The sequence below is a fragment of the Coregonus lavaretus genome, assembly GCF_964263955.1.
Source record: "Coregonus lavaretus genome assembly, contig: HAP1_SCAFFOLD_397, whole genome shotgun sequence".
NCBI classification, from domain to species: Eukaryota; Metazoa; Chordata; class Actinopteri; order Salmoniformes; family Salmonidae; genus Coregonus; species Coregonus lavaretus.
Genome location: NW_028165528.1, coordinates 5,001 through 23,807, shown reverse-complemented (window position 1 = coordinate 23,807; position 18,807 = coordinate 5,001). Strand labels below are relative to the sequence as shown.

Genomic DNA, 18,807 nt, shown 5'->3' with positions numbered 1-18,807 from the left:
TAACCCTAATTGCTCCTGTAAGTCGCTCTGGATAAGAGCATCTGCTAAATGACTTAAATGTAAAATGAGGACAAAGTAGGAGTTGAACATTGTTTAACAATCATGGGTTTTTAAGAATTGGGTCTGAGATGTTAATCATTAGAATGTGTAATTGATAATCACATAAGTCGGAGTTGAACATTGTATATTTTAACAATCATGGGTTTTTAAGAATCGGGTCTGAGATGTTAATCATTAGCATTGGATGCTATTATATTAAGATTAGGAGGATATGGTAATTTGAATGCTGTTGAAGTCTTTTCAAAGTTGTTTTAGTGGTAATTCCATAGGAACATGGATGGCAAGTATTCTAGGTCCTCTAATGGCCATAGTAATCATTATAGTCATAGTTATGGGGTGTTGTTTTCAAATTTTTCGGGGATTGATTTTAATAACGATGGTTTTGGGAAACAGCTCAGAGATTTAACAATGCTCCTACAAAGGTTTTAATGATGAACTTGGCTTTAAGATGCCCTGGATAAAAACATCTGCTAAATGACTAAAATGTTGAACGTAAATGTTTTCTTTGACTGGTACTGTATATGTATTACACATGTAGTTATTTGTTACATTTGACTGTGTACAACCCATATTTTTATTTCTATGAGAGAGAGGCAATCTCTGAAATGAAACCATCAAGTGATAGATTTTAAACAAATACATGTCTGTCATTGAACAACCCCATGCCATGATTAGATAGTGAAAAAACACACCAATCTCTTTAATAATTTCTATAAACTATAAAAGCAAATTGACCAACATTTATGAAAATGGATATATAGCGTTTTGGAATAAAACTCTTGTTTCCCCATCTGAGCTCAGAGTAGATGAGAGACGTAATGTTTGTCTCTGTTGTGTTGAAGCCCAATCAAGCAGGAGAGACCAGCCTCCCCTGTACCCAGCTGTGTGTCCATGAAGAGTGACCGGTCTATGGTTCAACCTCAAAACTTCAGAGAGGGAGACTTTTCTACTGAACAAAGGTAAGAAGATCTCATGGGTCATGGTCAGTGAGTTAAACAACACTGTCTCTAGTCATTTCTCCTCTCCCATTTTCCCATTTATGTTTGTTGTTTTCATAATCCATAGGTTAATCCTTTTTTCCATTTTCATAGTCCTGAAACAATATTAAACTAACACAACATTCCCTGTGTGTGTGTGTGTGTGTGTGTGTGTGTGTGTGTGTGTGTGTGTGTGTGTGTGCACTCCCTGGATGAGGAGATGTAATCTCTATCCTGATTTCCTAGTCACTTTTATCCCTACCTACATGTACATATTACCTCAATTACCTGGTACCCCTGCACATTGACTCAGTACTGGTACTCCTTGTATATAGTCTAGTTATTACCTCAACTACCTGGTACCCCTGCACATTGACTCAGTACTGGTACTCCTTGTATATAGTCTAGTTATTACCTCAACTACCTGGTACCCCTGCACATTGACTCAGTACTGGTACTCATTATAGCCTCATTATTATTATTTAATTGTGTTACTATTTCCTTTTTCTATTTAGCTATTTTTTTTAACTTTTTAACTGCATCGTTGGGAATGGTCTCGTAAGTAAGCATTTCACGGTAAAGTGTACAGCTGTTGTATTCGGCGCATGTGAGAAATACAATTTGATTTGATTTGAAGCTCATTGGCAGAAACGAACGGTCGTCTCGTGCCGAACAGCGCATGTTCAGATGTTGAAGCACTGTGGCTAGGAAAAACTCCCAGGAAAGGCAGGAACCTAGGAAGAAACCTAGAGAGGAACCAGGCTCTGAGGGGTGGCCAGTCCTCTTCTGGCTGTGCTGGGAGGAGATTATAACAGTACATGGCCATTAAGGCCAGATCGTTCTTCAAGATGTTCAAATGTTCATAGATGACTAGCTGGGTCAAATAATAATAACTGTGGTTATAGAGGTTGCAACAGGTCAGCACCTCAGAAGTAAATGTCAGTTGGCTTTTCACAGTCGAGCATTCAGAGGTTGAGACAGCAGGTGTGGGAGAGAGAGAGAGAGAGAGAGAGAGAGAGAGAGTGAGAGAGAGAGTGAGAGAGTGAGAGAGAGAGAGAGAGAGAGAGAGAGAGAGAGAGAGAGAGAGAGAGAGAGAGAGAGAGAGAGAGAGAGAGAGAGAGAGAGAGAGAGAGAGAGAGAGAGAGAGAGAGAGAGAGAGAGAACAGCAGGTTTGGGACAAGGTAGCACGTCCGGTGAACAGGTCAGGTTTCCATAGCCGCAGGCAGACCATCAGAAACTGGATTAGCAGCACGACAAGGTTGGATGTCCGGTGGAGCATGTATCGATACTGATAGGATCGAAAGAAAGGGAGCGCTGCTCTCAGATCAGCTTTCTCCATTCAAATCTTTCCTTAACATTATAATTATTGCACAATGCTGATAACAGATCAGCTCCTAGATAGATATTACCACCTACAGCTGCAAATATTGAGACAGCTTATTCTAATGCTTACACAATACAAATGCACTAAATCACAGATTCGGCACATCATTGTTCACATGTTAGGCTACACATCATGAAATATATTGAGACAGATTACAGACAGTAGTCTACAAGTAGGAACATAGAACTCAATGGATTGAACGTGAAACGTTTTTGATTTGATTGAAATAGGACTATAGCCTACTGTTTATATTTTAATGCAGTCATCTCCGTGTTCATTTGAAGCTTCATTTCATACCTCCCTTGTTTGTATCAATTGCAAAGACATTTGCAACTTTGTATTTGTAGATCAACTTTGTTCTGAATTTATCGGCGGTCACAGAGAGACGGATGAACAATGTGATTCTATGTTTAGCGGAGATCTTCTGTGTATAAAGTGACGCGGGAGGGCAAAAAAGCATCTAACGACGCACTTGGCTGTTCTACAAGTGGTCTGAGGCAGGTGTTAGAATATGAGCGTTTTCAAGTGCAACGTTAATAACGATGGTTTTGGGAAACAGCTCAGAGATTTAACAATGCTCCTACGAAGGTTTTAATGATGAACTTGGCTTTAAGATGCCCTGGATAAAAACATCTGCTAAATGACTAAAATGTTGAACGTAAATGTTTTCTTTGACTGGTACTGTATATGTATTACACATGTAGTTATTTGTTACATTTGACTGTGAACAACCCATATTTATATTTATATGAGAGTGAGGCAGTCTCTGAAATGAAACCATCAAGTGATAGATTTTAAACAAATACATGTCTGTCATTTTACATCCCATAATTACATAGTGAAAAAACCCACCAATCTCTTTCCTCATTTCTTTGAACAATACAATCTAATTGACCAATATTTATGAAAATGGATATATAGCGTTTTGGAATGAAACTCTTGTTTCCCCATCTGAGCTCAGAGTAGATGAGAGATGTAATGTTTGTCTCTGTTCTGTTGAAGCCCAATCAAGCAGGAGAGACCAGCCTCCCCTGTACCCAGCTGTGTGTCCATGAAGAGTGACAAGTCTATGGGTCTACCTATATCCTTCAGAGAGGGAGACTTTTCTAGTGAACAAAGGTAAGAAGAACTCATGGGTCATGGTCAGTGAGTTAAACAACACTGTCTCTAGTCATTTCTCCTCTCCCATTTTCCCATTTATTTTTGTTGTTTTCATAATCCATAGGCTAATCCTTTTTTCCATTTTCATAGTCCTGAAACAATATTAAACAAACACAACATTCCCTGTGTGTGTGTGTGTGTGTGTGTGTGTGTGTGTGTGTGTGTGTGTGTGTGTGTGTGTGTGTGTGTACTCCCTGGATGAGGAGATGTAATCTCTATCCTGATTGCCTAGTCACTTTTACCCCTACCTACATGTACATATTACCTCAACTACCTGGTACCCCTGCACATTGACTCAGTACTGGTACTCCTTGTATATAGTCTAGTTATTACCTCAACTACCTGGTACCCCTGCACATTCACTCAGTACTGGTACTCCTTGTATATAGTCTAGTTATTACCGCAACTACCTGGTACCCCTGCACATTGACTCAGTACTGGTACTCATTGTATATAGTCTAGTTATTACCTCAACTACCTGGTACCCCTGCACATTGACTCAGTACTGGTACTCCTTGTATATAGTCTAGTTATTACCTCAACTACCTGGTACCCTGCACATTGACTCAGTACTGGTACTCCTTGTATATAGTCTAGTTATTACCTCAACTACCTGGTACCCCTGCACATTGACTCAGTACTGGTATTCCTTGTATATAGTCTAGTTATTACCTCAACTTCCTGGTACCCCTGGACATTGACTCAGTACTGGTACTCCTTGTATATAGTCTAGTTATTACCTCAACTACCTGGTACCCCTGCACATTGACTCAGTACTGGTACTCCTTGTATATAGTCTAGTTATTACCTCAACTACCTGGTACCCCTGCACATTGACTCAGTACTGGTACTCCTTGTATATAGTCTAGTTATTACCTCAACTACCTGGTACCCCTGCACATTGACTCAGTACTGGTACTCCTTGTATATAGTCTAGTTATTACCTCAACTACCTGGTACTCCTGGACATTGACTCAGTACTGGTACTCCTTGTATATAGTCTAGTTATTACCTCAACTTCCTGGTACCCCTGGACATTGACTCGGTACTCCTTATAGCCTCGTTATTGTTATTTTATTGTGTTAATATTTCCTTTTTTTATTTAGCACATTTTTGTGTCTTTTTAACTCTGCATTGTTGGGAAAGGGCTTGTAAGTAAGCCTTTCACGGTAAAGTGTACCACTGTTGTATTCGGCGCATGTGAGAAATACAATTTTATTTGATTTGAAGCTCATGCGCAGAAATACGTCATTGGGTCTAATGGTCGTCTTGTGCCGAACTGCACATGTGCAGGCCGTCAAATCAAAGGCACTCCTTCGATATAAAGTTGTTTTTGACCAACATGAAAATGTGTCAGTTTGTTAAACTACTTAAGACATTTTCCAAATTAACAACTAAGGAAGTCATTTTTACCTCTCATTGACTTCTCAAACTCCCAGAAGACATTTTTTTACATCTGCAGTTGTCACAAAGTGCTTATATAGAAACCCAGTCTAAAACCCCAAAGAGCAAGCAATGCAGATGTAGAAGCACGGTGGCTAGGAAAAACTCCCTAGAAAGGCAGGAACCTAGGAAGAAACCTAGAGAGGAACCAGGCTCTGAGGGGTGGCCAGTCCTCTTCTGGCTGTGCTGGGGGGAGATTCTTCAAGATGTTCAAATGTTCATAGATGACCAGCAGGGTCAAATAATAATCACTGTGGTTATAGAGGGTGCAACACGTCAGCACCTCAGGAGTAAATGTCAGTTGGCTTTTCATAGTCGAGCGTTCAGAGGTCAAGACAGCAGGTTCGGGACAAGGTCGCACGTCCGGTGAACAGGTTAGAGTTCCATATCCGCATGCAGACCAGTAGAAACTGGATCAGCAGCATACAGAAAATACCCGAGCTTTGAAGCAAGCTTCCAGGAAATTGGAACGGAAATGGCGCCACACCAAACTGGAAGTCTTCCGACTAGCTTGGAAAGACAGTACCGTGCAGTACCGAAGAGCCCTCACTGCTGCTCGATCATCCTACTTTTCCAACTTAATCGAGGAAAATAAGAACAATTCAAAATTTCTTTTTGATACTGTTGCAAAGCTAACTAAAAAGCAACATTCCCCAAGAGAGGATGGCTTTCACTTCAGCAGTAATAAATTCATGAACTTCTTTGAGGAAAAGATCATGACCATTAGAAAGCAAATTACGGACTCCTCTTTGAATCTGCGTATTCCTCCAGGGCTTAGCTGTCCTGGATCTGCACAGCTCTGCGAGGGCCTGGGATCGGGAGAGACACTTAAGTGTTTTAGTACTATATCTCTTGACACAATGATGAAAATAATCATGGCCTCAAAACCTTCAAGCTGCATACTGGATCCTATTCCTACTAAACTGCTGAAGGAGCTGCTTCCTGTGCTTGGCCCTCCTATGTTGAACATAATAAACAGCATAATAAACAGTACCAAACTCACTAAAAGTGGCAGTGATAAAGCCTCTCTTGAAAAAGCCAAACCTTGACCCGGAAAATATAAAAAACTATCGGCCTATATCGAATCTTCCATTCCTCTCTAAAATTTTAGAAAAAGCTGTTGCGCAGCAACTCACTGCCTTTCTGAAGACAAACAATGTATACGAAATGCTTCAGTCTGGTTTTAGACCCCATCATAGCACTGAGACTGCACTTGTGAAGGTGGTAAATGACCTTTTAATGGCGTCAGACCGAGGCTCTGCATCTGTCCTCGTGCTACTAGACCTTAGTGCTGCCTTTGACACCATCGATCACCACATTCTTTTGGAGAGACTGGAAACCCAAATTGGTCTACACGGACAAGTTCTGGCCTGGTTTAGATCTTACCTGTCGGAAAGATATCAGTTTGTCTCTGTGAATGGTCTGTCCTCCGACAAATCAACTTTACATTTCGGTGTTCCTCAAGGTTCCGTTTTAGGACCACTATTGTTTTCACTATATATTTTACCTCTTGGGGATGTTATTCGAAAACATAATGTTAACTTTCACTGCTATGCGGATGACACACAGCTGTACATTTCAATGAAACATGGTGAAGCCCCAAAATTGACCTCGCTAGAAGCCTGTGTTTCAGACATAAGGAAGTGGATGGCTGAAAACGTTCTACTTTTAAACTCGGACAAAACAGAGATGCTTGTTCTAGGTCCCAAGAAACAAAGAGATCTTCTGTTAAATCTGACAATTCATCTTGATGGTTGTAAAGTCGTCTGAAATAAAACTGTGAAGGACCTCGGTGTTACTCTTGACCCTGATCTCTCTTTTGACGAACATATCAAGACTGTTTCAAGGACAGCTTTTTTCCATCTACGTAACATTGCAAAAATCAGAAATTTTCTGTCCAAAAATGATGCAGAAAAATTAATCCATGCATTTGTTACTTCTAGGTTAGACTACTGCAATGCTCTACTTTCCGGCTACCCGGATAAAGCACTAAATAAACTTCAGTTAGTGCTAAATACGGCTGCTAGAATCCTGACTAGAACCAAGAAATTTGATCATATTACTCCAGTGCTAGCTTCCCTACACTGGCTTCCTGTTAAGGCAAGGGCTGATTTCAAGGTTTTACTGTTAACCTATAAAGCGTTACATGGGCTTGCTCCTACCTATCTTTCCGAGTTGGTCCTGCCGTACATACCAATACGTACGCTACGGTCACAAGACGCAGGCCTCCTAATTGTCCCTAGAATTTCTAAGCAAACAGCGGGAGGCAGGGCTTTCTCCTATAGATCTCCATTTTTATGGAACAGTCTGCCTACCCATGTGAGAGACGCAGACTCGGTCTCAACCTTTAAGTCTTTACTGAAGACTTATCTCTTCAGTAGGTCATATGATTGAGTGTAGTCTGGCCCAGGAGTGTGAAGGTGAACGGAAAGGCTCTGGAGCAACGAACAGCCCTTGCTGTCTATACAGGCCGGTTCCCCTCTCTCCACTGGGGTTCTCTGCCTCTAACCCTGTTACAGGGGCTGAGTCACTGGCTTGCTGGTGCTCTTTCATGCCGTCCCTAGGAGGGGTGCGTCACTTGAGTGGGTTGAGTTACTGACGTGATCTTCCTGTCTGGGTTGGCGCCCCCCCTTGGTTTGTGCTGTGGTGGAGACCTCTGTGGGCTATACTCGGCCTTGTCTCAGGATTGTAAGTTGGTGGTTGAGGATATCCCTCTAGTGGTGCGGGGGCTGTGCTTTGGCAGAGTGGGTGGGGTTATATCCTTCCTGTTTGGCCCTGTCCGGGGGTTTCTTCGGATGGGGCCACAGTGTCTCCGGACCGCTCCTGTCTCAGCCTCCAGTATTTATGCTGCAGTAGTTTATGTGTCGGGGGGCTGGGGTTAGTTGGTTATACCTGGAGTACTTCTCCTGTCTTATCCAGTGTCCTGTGTGAATTTAAGTATGCTCTCTCTAATTCTCTCGTTCTCTCTTTCTCTATGAGAACCTGAGCCCTAGGACCATACGTCAGGACTACCGGGCATGCTGACACCTTGCTGTCCCCAGTCCGCCTGGCCTTGCTGCTATTCCAGTTTCAACTGTTCTGCCTGCGGTTACGAAACCCCTACCTGTCCCAGACCTGCTGTTTTCAACTCTTAATGATCGGCTATGAAAAGCCAACTGAGAGACCTGAGCCCTAGGACCATACGTCGGGACTACCGGCCGTGGTGACTCCTTGCTGTCCCCAGTCCGCCTGGCGTTGCTGCTATTCCAGTTTCAACTGTTCTGCCTGCGGTTATGGAACCTCTACCTGTCCCAGACCTGCTGATTTCAACTCTTAATGATCGGCTATGAAAAGCCAACTGAGATTTATTCCTGATTATTATTTGACCATGCTTGTCACTTATGAACATTTTTGAACATCTTGGCATGGTTCTGTTATAATCTCCACCCGGCACAGCCAGAAGAGGACTGGCCACCCCTCATAGCCTGGTTCCTCTCTAGGTTTCTTCCTAGGTTTTGGCCTTTCTAGGGAGTTTTTCCTAGCCACCGTGCTTCTACACCTGCATTACTAGCTGTTTGGGGTTTTAGGCTGGGTTTCTGTACAGCACTTCGAGATATTAGCTGATGTACGAAGGGCTATATAAAATAAAATTGATTGATTGATTGATGACAAGGTATCACATCCGGTGGAGCATGTATCAATACTGATAGGATCGAAAGAAGGGGAGCGCTGCTCTCGGATCAGTTTTCTCCATTAAAATCTTTCCTTAACATTAGAATTATTGCACAATACTGATAACAGATCAGCTCCTAGAGAGATATTACTACCTACGGCTGCAAATATTGAGACGGCTTATTCTAAATCACAGATTTGGCACATCATTGGGCACATGTTCGGCTACACATCATGAAATATATTGAGACAAATTACAGACAGTAGTCTACAAGTAGCAAAATAAAACTCAATTAATTGAACATGAAATATATTTCAATATGATTGAAATAGGCCTATAGCCTGCTGTTTATATTTTAATGCAGTCATCTCGGTTTTCATTTGAAACAAATTTGTATACGTCCCTTGTTTGAATCAATTGCAAAGACATTGGCAACTTTGTATTTGTACTCTGAATTTATCTGCGGTCACAAAGCGACGGATACACCATGTGATTCTATGTTTACTGGAGATCTTCTGTGTATAAATCATGCGGAAGGGCAAAAAAGCATCTATGATGCTCCTAGGAAGATTCTAACAATGAACTTAGCCTTAAGATGCTTTTGGGAAACCAGTCCTGGATAAGAACATCTGCTAAATGACTAAAATGTCAAATGTAAATGTTTTACATACAGATCTCATTTTACTGTATTGAATGTTGTACATGTGTACAGTTCTTTATTACAAATGTAGTTATTTGTTACATTTATTACTGTGTAAAACCTAGCAATACTTCTGATTTCTCTGAGAGTGAGGCAGATATATAGCATTTTACAAAAGAAACACATTATTTGTCTCTGAAATGAAACCATCAAGTGATGGATTTTAAACAAATACATGTCTGTCATTGAACAACCCCATGCCATGATTAGATAGTGAAAAAACACATCAATCTCTTTCATAATTTCTTTAAAGAATATAAGCTAATTTACCAACATTTCTGAAAATTGCGTTTTAGAATGAAACTCTTCATATGTTTCCCCATCTGAGCTCAGAGTAGATGAGAGACGTAATGTTTGTCTCTGTTGTGTTGAAGTCCAATCAAGCAGGAGAGACCAGCCTCCCCTGTACCCAGCTGTGTGTCCATGAAGAGTGACCAGTCTATGGATCAACCTCTAAACTTCAGAGAGGGAGACTTTTCTAGTGAACAAAGGTAAGAAGAACTCATGGGTCATGGTCAGTGAGTTAAACAACACTGGCTCTAGTCATTTCTCCTCTCCCATATTCCCATTTATTTTTGTTGTTTTCATAATCCATAGGCTAAACCTTTTTTCCATTTTCATAGTCCTGAAACAATATTAAACTAACACAACATTCCCTCCCTGTGTGTGTGTGTGTGTGTGTGTGTGTGTGTGTGTGTGTGCACTCCCTGGATGAGGAGATGTAATCTCATGTTTTGTCCACAGAAACCAACAGGAGAGATCAGAGTCAGAGATTCTCAGTGGTCAGTCTTCCCAGAGTCATCAAACAGACCTGGCCTCCATATTCAGTGTATGTGGTCCTGTTATGTACATTTGTTTTTGTTTACCTCAAGTAAAGTTGATCTGTCAATCATTAATTAATGTGTTAATGAGAAAGCATTTAGTCTCTTGCTTAACTTATTTACTTGATTTATTTCAGTTGCTTGAAGAGAATATTATGACATTTGTGAAGAACGAGCTGAAGATGTTCAAGAGGATTCTTAGTCCAGAACTCCCAGAAGGCTTTGAGAGTCAGAAGCAGGATAAGGAAGTGGTGGACGCTGAAGATGGGAAGCAGGAGAGCAGTGCCAGAGAGGGGGCTCTGAAGATCACATTGCACGTCCTGAGGAAAATGAACCAGAAGGAGCTTGCTGACACACTGGAGAAATGTAAGAGCTGTCTGCCTCATGTTGAATGCTGTTTTAGAACATTTAAAAGCTGTAGCTAAAGTACAGCTAAAGTAGCTGTGTAACTAAATGATATTGTAGCAGGCTTAACACAACACCTAGTGACCTCATCAAGTAGCAGCAGGGATGTGTTGTGGTGATTAATTTAGACAGAGAAGAGGAGAGACAGAGAGAGACAGAAAGAGACAGAGAGAGAGATCGACAACATTAATGATGCCATCAGTAAAACCGAATAATAATAATAATACCATCAATAATGATATAAATCAGCCGTAACACAATTAATTATACCATCAATAATACCAATAATAACATAATCAGTCACTCCAGTCTGTATTGCATTATGACAACATTTATACAGTCAGTTAAGCGAAGAAATTAATTTAAAATGTAACAGTCCTAGAATACTGTAGGCATTTAAACAGACATAATATTAATATGCTCTGTGTTATTTCTAGATTCAGATGAGCTTGCTGTGATTTGCCAACGTGAACTCAAATCTAATCTAAAGAAGAAGTTTCAATGTGTATTTGAGGGGATTGCTAAACAAGGAAACCCAACACTTCTCAATAAGATCTACACAGAGCTCTACATCACAGAGGGTGGAACAGGAGAGGTCAATAATGAACATGAGCTGAGACAGATTGAGACAACAACCAGGAAACAAGCAAGACCAGAGACTGCAGTCAAATGTAACGACATCTTCAGACCCTTAACTGGACAAGACAAACTTATCAGAACAGTGCTGACAAAGGGAGTCGCTGGCATTGGAAAAACAGTCTCTGTGCAGAAGTTCATTCTGGACTGGGCTGAAGGAAAAGCAAATCAGGATGTCCAATTTGTATTTTCATTCCCTTTTCGGGAGCTGAATTTGATGAAAAGGGAAAAACACAATTTGATTGAACTTCTCAATCACTTCTCAAAGGAAACCAAAGAATCAAGAATCTCCAACTACGACAAGTACAAAGTTCTGTTCATCTTTGATGGTCTAGATGAGTGCCGACTGCCCCTAGACTTCCAGAAGAACAAGATCTGTTGTGACGTCACAGAGTCAACCTCAGTGGATGTTCTGCTGACAAATCTCATCAAGGGAAATCTGCTTCCCTCTGCTCTCCTCTGGATAACTACCCGACCTGCAGCAGCCAATAAGATCCCTTCAGGGTGTGTTGACCAGGTGACAGAGGTACGAGGGTTCAATGACCCACAGAAGGAGGAGTACTTCAGGAAGAGATTCAGTGATGAGGACCTGGCAAGCAGAATCATCTCACACATAAAGACATCAAGGAGCCTCCACATCATGTGCCACATTCCAGTCTTCTGTTGGATTTCTGCAACAGTCCTTGAACACATGCTGAAACATAAGAGAGAAGAGATGCCCAAGACTCTGACTGAGATGTTCATACACCTTGTGGAGTTTCATACCAAACAGAAGAATGAAAAGTATCTTGGGAAAGAAGAGACAGGTCCACACTGGAATAAAGAAAGCATTCTGTCACTGGGAAAACTGGCTTTTCAACAGCTTGTTGAGGGCAATCTGATTTTCTATGAAGAAGACCTGAAAAGGGCTGGCATTGATGTCAATGAAGCATCAGTGTACTCAGGATTGTGCACACAGCTCTTTAAAGAGGAATGTGTGCTGTACCAGGATAAGGTGTACTGCTTCGTGCATCTGAGCATTCAGGAGTTTCTGGCTGCTGTATATGTGTTCCTCTCATTCATCAACAACAATGAGAATCTAATGGCCGAACCGCAAGTTACTGAACTTACTGTCTACAAGAGTGCTGTGGATAAAGCCTTACAAAGTGAGACAGGAAACCTGGACCTGTTCCTCCGCTTCCTTCTGGGCCTCTCACTGGAGTCCAATCAGAAGTACTTACGAGGTCTACTGACAAAGACAAGAAGCAGCTCACAGAGCCATGAAGAAACAGTCAAGTACATCAAGGAGAAGATCAGGGAGAATCCCTCCCCAGAGAGGTGCATCAATCTGTTCCACTGTCTGAATGAACTGAATGACCATTCTCTAGTGGAGGAGATCCAAAGCTTCCTGAGATCAGGAAGTCGCTCAAAAGCCAAACTGTCACCTGCACAGTGGTCAGCTCTGGTCTTTGTGTTGCTGACTTCAGAAAAGGAGCTGGATGTGTTTGACCTGAAGAAATACTCCAGATCAGAGAAAGGTCTTCTGAGGCTGCTGCCAGTGGTCAAAGCCTCCAGAGCTGCTCTGTGAGTACATAAAATGACATTTAAGTACTAATCATAAGGAAGAAATATTCAGTTTAGAGAAAAATATATATTTTAATATGTATATAATATATTATATTATATTGAAAAACTTACTGAATCAGTGTATTGGTGTTCACATTTGTATAACAATATGACCATACAATTCTAGGAGACAGAAGATGAATCTATATGTTGTTTGAGAGAATAAACCAAATGCATCTGCCATTGTCCTTCTACACTACTGGTGTTAAATTAACAGTGTGTTTGTGAAATCATGATGATCTCTCTGTCAGGCTGTCAGGCTGTGGAGTCACAGAGAAAGGCTGTGCTTCTCTGGTCTCAGCTCTGAGGTCAAACCCCTCACACCTGAGAGAGCTGGATCTGAGTAACAATGACCTGAAGGATTCAGGAGTGAAGCTGCTCTCTGCTGTCCTGGGGAATCCCCACTGTAAACTGGAGACTCTGAGGTCAGTATTCCTGTATCACTCAATGAACACACACTCATTGGACACACACACACACACACTGGACACACACACACACACACACACACACTGGACACACACAGAGATACACAGAATGATTAATTTAGTAGTGTTTATACATTAATTCATGTATATACAGTACCAGACAAAAGTTTGGACACACCTACTCATTCAAGGGTTTGTCTTTATTTTTACTATTTTTTCCATTGTAGAATAATAGTGAAGACATCAAAACTATGAAATAACAAATATGGAATAATGTAGTAACCAAAAAAGTGTTAAACAAATGAAAATATATTTTATATTTTTATATCTTCAAATAGCCACCCTTTGCCTTGATGTCAGCTTGCACACTCTTGGCATTCTCTCAACCAGCTTCACCTGGAATACTTTTCCAACAGTCTTGAAGGAGTTCCCACATATGCTGAGCCCTTGTTGGCTGCTTTTCCTTCACTCTGCCGTCCGACTCATCCCAAACCATCTCAATTGGGTTGAGGTCGGGTGATTATGGAGGCCAGGTCATCTGATGTAGCACTCAATCCCTCTCCTTACACAGTCTGGAAGTGTGTTGGGTCATTGTCCTGTTGAAAAACAAATGATAGTCCCACTAAGCCCAAACCAGATGGGATGGCGTGACGCTGCAGAAAATCCTGTGGTAGCCATGCTGGTTAAGTGTGCCTTGAATTCTAAATAAATCACAGACAGTGTCACCAGCAAAGCACCCCCACACTATAACACCTCCTCCTCCATGCTTTACGGTGGGAACTACACATGCCGAGATCATCCGTTCACCCACACCGCTTCTCACAAAGACACGGCGGTTGGAACCAAAAATCTCTAATTTGGACTCCAGGCCAAAGGACAAATATCCACCTGTGTAATGTCCATTGCTCGTGATTCTTGGCCCAAGCAGGTCTCTTCTTCTTATTGGTGTCCTTAAGTTGTGGTTTCTTTGCAGCAATTCGACCATGAAGGCCTGATTCACACAGTCCCCTCTGAACAGTTGATGTTGAGATATGTCTGTGATGAATTTATTTTGGCTGCAATTTCTGAGGCTGGTAACTCTGATGAACGTATCCTCTGCAGCAGAGGTAACTCTGGGTCTTCCATTCCTGGGGTGGTTCTCATGAGAGCCAGTTTCATCATAGTGCTTGATATTTTTTGCGACTGCACTTGAAGAAACTTTAAAAGTTCTTGAAATATTCCTTATTGAATGACCGTCATGTCTTAAAGTAATGATGGACTGTCGTTTCTCTTTGCTTATTTGAGCTGTTCTTGCCATAATATGTACTTGGTCTTTGACCAAATAGGGCTATCTTCTGTACCAAAGAATTGCAGTGTGGTTTTAATATGATTTTACTCTTTGCAGGTTGTCAGGCTGTCTAGTCACAGAGGAAGGCTGTGCTTCTCTGGTCTCAGCTCTGAAGTCAAACCCCTCACACCTGAGAGAGCTGGATCTGAGTAACAATGACCTGAAGGATTCAGGAGTGAAGCTGCTCTCTGCTGGACTGGGGAATCCCCACTGTAAACTGGAGACTCTGAGGTCAGTATTCCTGTAGTTGGTCAACAAGTGATAACTGTTCACCAGATCCACATGTGTTTACCAGGCACACATAGTCCACACCATATGTGTTTGGACAGTGAAGTTTACAGTTTTACATTTGGTGCTATGCTCCAGCATTTTGGATTTGAGATATAATGTTTCATATTAGGCAACAGTATATAATGTCACCTTGAGAGTATTTTCATACATATCTGTGTTACTGTTTAGAAATGAAATCACTTTATGAATCTAGTTCTCCCATTTGAAAAAGTCGTAATAATTTGGACATATTCACTTATATTGTATTAAAGTAGTCATAAGTTTAGTATTTGGTCCCATATTCCTTACCTGCAGTGATTACATCAAGCTTGTGATTCTACAAACTTGTTGAATGCATTTGCAGTTTGTCTTGCTTGTGTTTTGGATGATGTTTTTCCCAATAGAAACTGAATGGTGAATAATGTCCTGTCATTTTGGAGTCACTTCACTTGTATTGTCAGTAAGAATAGAAGATGTTTCTGAACACTTCTACATTCATGTGGATGCTACCATGATTATGAATAATCATGAATGAATGGTGAATGATGATGAATGAGAAAGTTACAGAGGAACAAGGATCATACCCCCTCTGTTATTGGTAATGGTGAGAGGTTAGCATGTTTTGTTGTAGCCTCTGTAACTTTCTCACTCATTATTATTCATGATTCATTCATGATTTTTCTTAATCATGTTATCATCAGGATTAATTCAGTAGAGTTTAGAAACATGTTATCTACTCACAGAAAAAAAGTGCTTTAATTTCTAAACGGTGAAACAGATATGTATTAAAATACCCTCAAATAAAACGTGACATTATATACTGTCACCTCATATGAAACATTTGATCTCAAATCCAAAATGTTGGACTATAGAGCCACATTTAAAATGTTAGCTTCACTGTCAAAATAGATATGGTGTGGACTGTATACTCAATACAATCTAAATATGATACCTCACTGTCTGTCTTTTGACTGATACTGGTTTTTAAACTGCTCTGGTCAGTCTACTCAAATATTTGTACTATACATGTTTCTATCTACAAGCAATATTATGATAATTTCTAATAATGATACATTCATTTATGAAAAGATATGGCAGGTTTCAGGACACTGATATATCTGAATATGTTGAAAAAATATACTGCCACTATTTTCACCACCAAAGAATAGCAGTGTGGTTTTAATATGATTTGACTCTTTGCAGGCTGTCAGGCTGTCTAGTCACAGAGGAAGGCTGTGCTTCTCTGGTCTCAGCTCTGAAGTCAAACCCCTCACACCTGAGAGAGCTGGATCTGAGCTACAATCACCCAGGAGACTCAGGAGTCAGACTGCTCTCTGCTGGACTGGAGGATCCACACTGCAGACTGGAGAAACTCAAGTATGTAGAGGGTTTATGTCAATGTTCATATCAGACATGTTGGAGTTATCAGGCTAGTTAAGACAAACATTCTGACCACCACTTGGACTAAGTTATATGCTGTGTGTGTGTGTGTGTGTGTGTGGTGTGTGTGTGTGTGTGAATGTGTCCAGTGTGTATGTGTGCACGTGTATCAGTACACACACTGGACACACACACACACACACTGGACACACATACACACTGGACACACACACACACACACACTGGACAAACACACTGTAAACACACACACTGGACACATACACACAAAGGACACACACACACACAAAGGACGCACACACACACACACTGGACACACATTCACACTGGACACACACACACACACACACACACTGGACACACACACTGTAAACACACACACTGGACACACACACACAAAGGACGCACACACACACACTAGACAAACACAAACACACTGGACACACACACACACACACACACACACTGGACACACACACACACACACTAGACACACACACACACACTAGACAGACACACACACACTGGACACACACAATGGACACACACACACACTGGACAAGCACACACACACACACACACACACACACACTGGACACACGGACACACACACACACACACATACACACACACTGGACACACACGCACACACACACACTGGACACACACACACACACAGACACAAACACACACTGGACACACACACAAACACACACACACTGGACACACACAAACACACAGACTTACTCACACTGGACACACACACACACACACACACACACACACTGTAAACACACACACTGGACACATACACAGAAAGGACACACACAAACACACACACAAACACACACTGGACACACACACAAACACACACACACTTGACACACAAAAACAAACACTGGACACACAAACAATAGACATACACACACACACACACACACACACTGGACACACACTCACTGGACACACACACACTGGAAAACACACACACACACACACACACACATACACACACACACACACACTGGACAGACACACACACTGGACACACACACACACACACACTGGACACACACACACATACTGGACACACAAACACACACACTTGACATACACACACAAACTGGACAGACACACACACACACACACACACACACACACACACACACACACACACACACACTGGACACACACACACACACACACACACTGGACACACACTGGACACACACACACACACTGGACACACACTGGACACACACACACACACACACTGGACACACACACACACACACTGGAAAAAAACACACGCACACTTGGACAAATGTATATACTGACTGTTTGTGTTTGTGTGTGTGTGTGTGTGTGTGTGTGTGTGTGTGTGTGTGTATGTGTGTGTGTGTGTGAGTTCAGGTGTATGTCTCAATGACTGTCTGTTCTTCTGCTTACCGCTACAGTGTGGAACATGGTGGAGAGAACACAATGAAACCTGGAGTTAGAAAATGTGAGTGTTGACTGCTGTGAAGAATATGACTAAGAATAAGTCCTAATTCAAGTGAAGTCAAAGTCAAAGACCACCATCATTACTTACTTGGTCATATTAAATATCAGCTGTAGTTCTACAGAAGCACAAATCAGGGACACCAAAGTGTACAAAGAGTTGCTTTGACAATGTGTGTGTCTGTGTGTGACGTGTTCGTGTTACATTAGAAATGTGTGTGTGTGTGTGTGTGTTTTCATGCTTGCATGCATACAGGTGTGGGTGTGTGTGTGTGTTCAGGATGTGTGTGTTTGTGTGTGTGTGTGTTCAGTGTGTGTGTGTGTGTGTGTTCAGGATGTGTTTGATTGTGTGTGTGTGTGTGTGTCCAGTGTGTGTGTGTGTGTGTGTGTGTGTGTGTGTGTGTGTGTGTGTGTGTGTGTGTGTGTGTGTGTGTGTGTATCCAGTGTGTGTGTGTGTGTGTGTGTGTGTGTGTGTGTGTTCAGGATGTGTGTTTGTGTGTGTGTGTGTGTGTGTGTGTGTGTGTGTGTGTGTGTGTGTGTGTGTGTGTGTGTGTGTGTGTGTGTGTGTGTGTGTGTGTGTGTGTAATTAATGGGAATAAGTGTGTTTTATATTACCATACAGTATAACATATCATCATTCAACAAGTCTCAAGTTACCTTAACTTCTCCTGTTGATACCTAGAAACATCTACATTAAATGAATTAGTGAAAAGTGAGTTAACATTCTAATGTGAATGATGATGATTTCTAATATTGTGTCTGGTTTCATCCATCAGATGTCTGTGATCTCACACTAGACCCAAACACAGTAAGCAGAGAACTCTCTCTGTCTGAGGAGAACAGAAAGGTGACATGGAGGAGAGAGGAGCAGCCGTATCCTGATCACCCAGAGAGATTTGAGGTCTATAGACAGGTGCTGTGTAGAGAGGGTCTGACTGGGCGCTGTTACTGGGAGGTAGAGTGGAGTGGGAGATGGGTTGATATAGGAGTGACATATAAAGGAATCAGAAGGAGAGGAGGGGGTTATGACTGTGTGATTG

General features: G+C 41.6%; 1 protein-coding gene across 1 annotated transcript in view; it reads left to right on the top strand.

The window, feature by feature from the left end:
- Positions 1 to 904: 904 nt before the first annotated feature.
- Positions 905 to 18,807, top strand: part of LOC311115749 (NLR family CARD domain-containing protein 3-like) — a 19,992-nt gene continuing 2,089 nt past the window's right edge. The window contains exons 1-10 of the mRNA XM_084190896.1: positions 905 to 1,019; positions 3,424 to 3,540; positions 9,752 to 10,206; positions 10,336 to 10,564; positions 11,041 to 12,802; positions 13,096 to 13,269; positions 14,657 to 14,830; positions 16,073 to 16,246; positions 17,725 to 17,771; positions 18,544 to 18,807. The exon at positions 18,544 to 18,807 is cut by the window's right edge and continues 2,089 nt beyond it. Coding sequence (XP_084047022.1) covers positions 10,354 to 10,564; positions 11,041 to 12,802; positions 13,096 to 13,269; positions 14,657 to 14,830; positions 16,073 to 16,246; positions 17,725 to 17,771; positions 18,544 to 18,807 — 2,806 coding nt within the window. The 5' untranslated portion in view covers positions 905 to 1,019; positions 3,424 to 3,540; positions 9,752 to 10,206; positions 10,336 to 10,353. The remainder of the gene's footprint in view (positions 1,020 to 3,423; positions 3,541 to 9,751; positions 10,207 to 10,335; positions 10,565 to 11,040; positions 12,803 to 13,095; positions 13,270 to 14,656; positions 14,831 to 16,072; positions 16,247 to 17,724; positions 17,772 to 18,543) is intronic.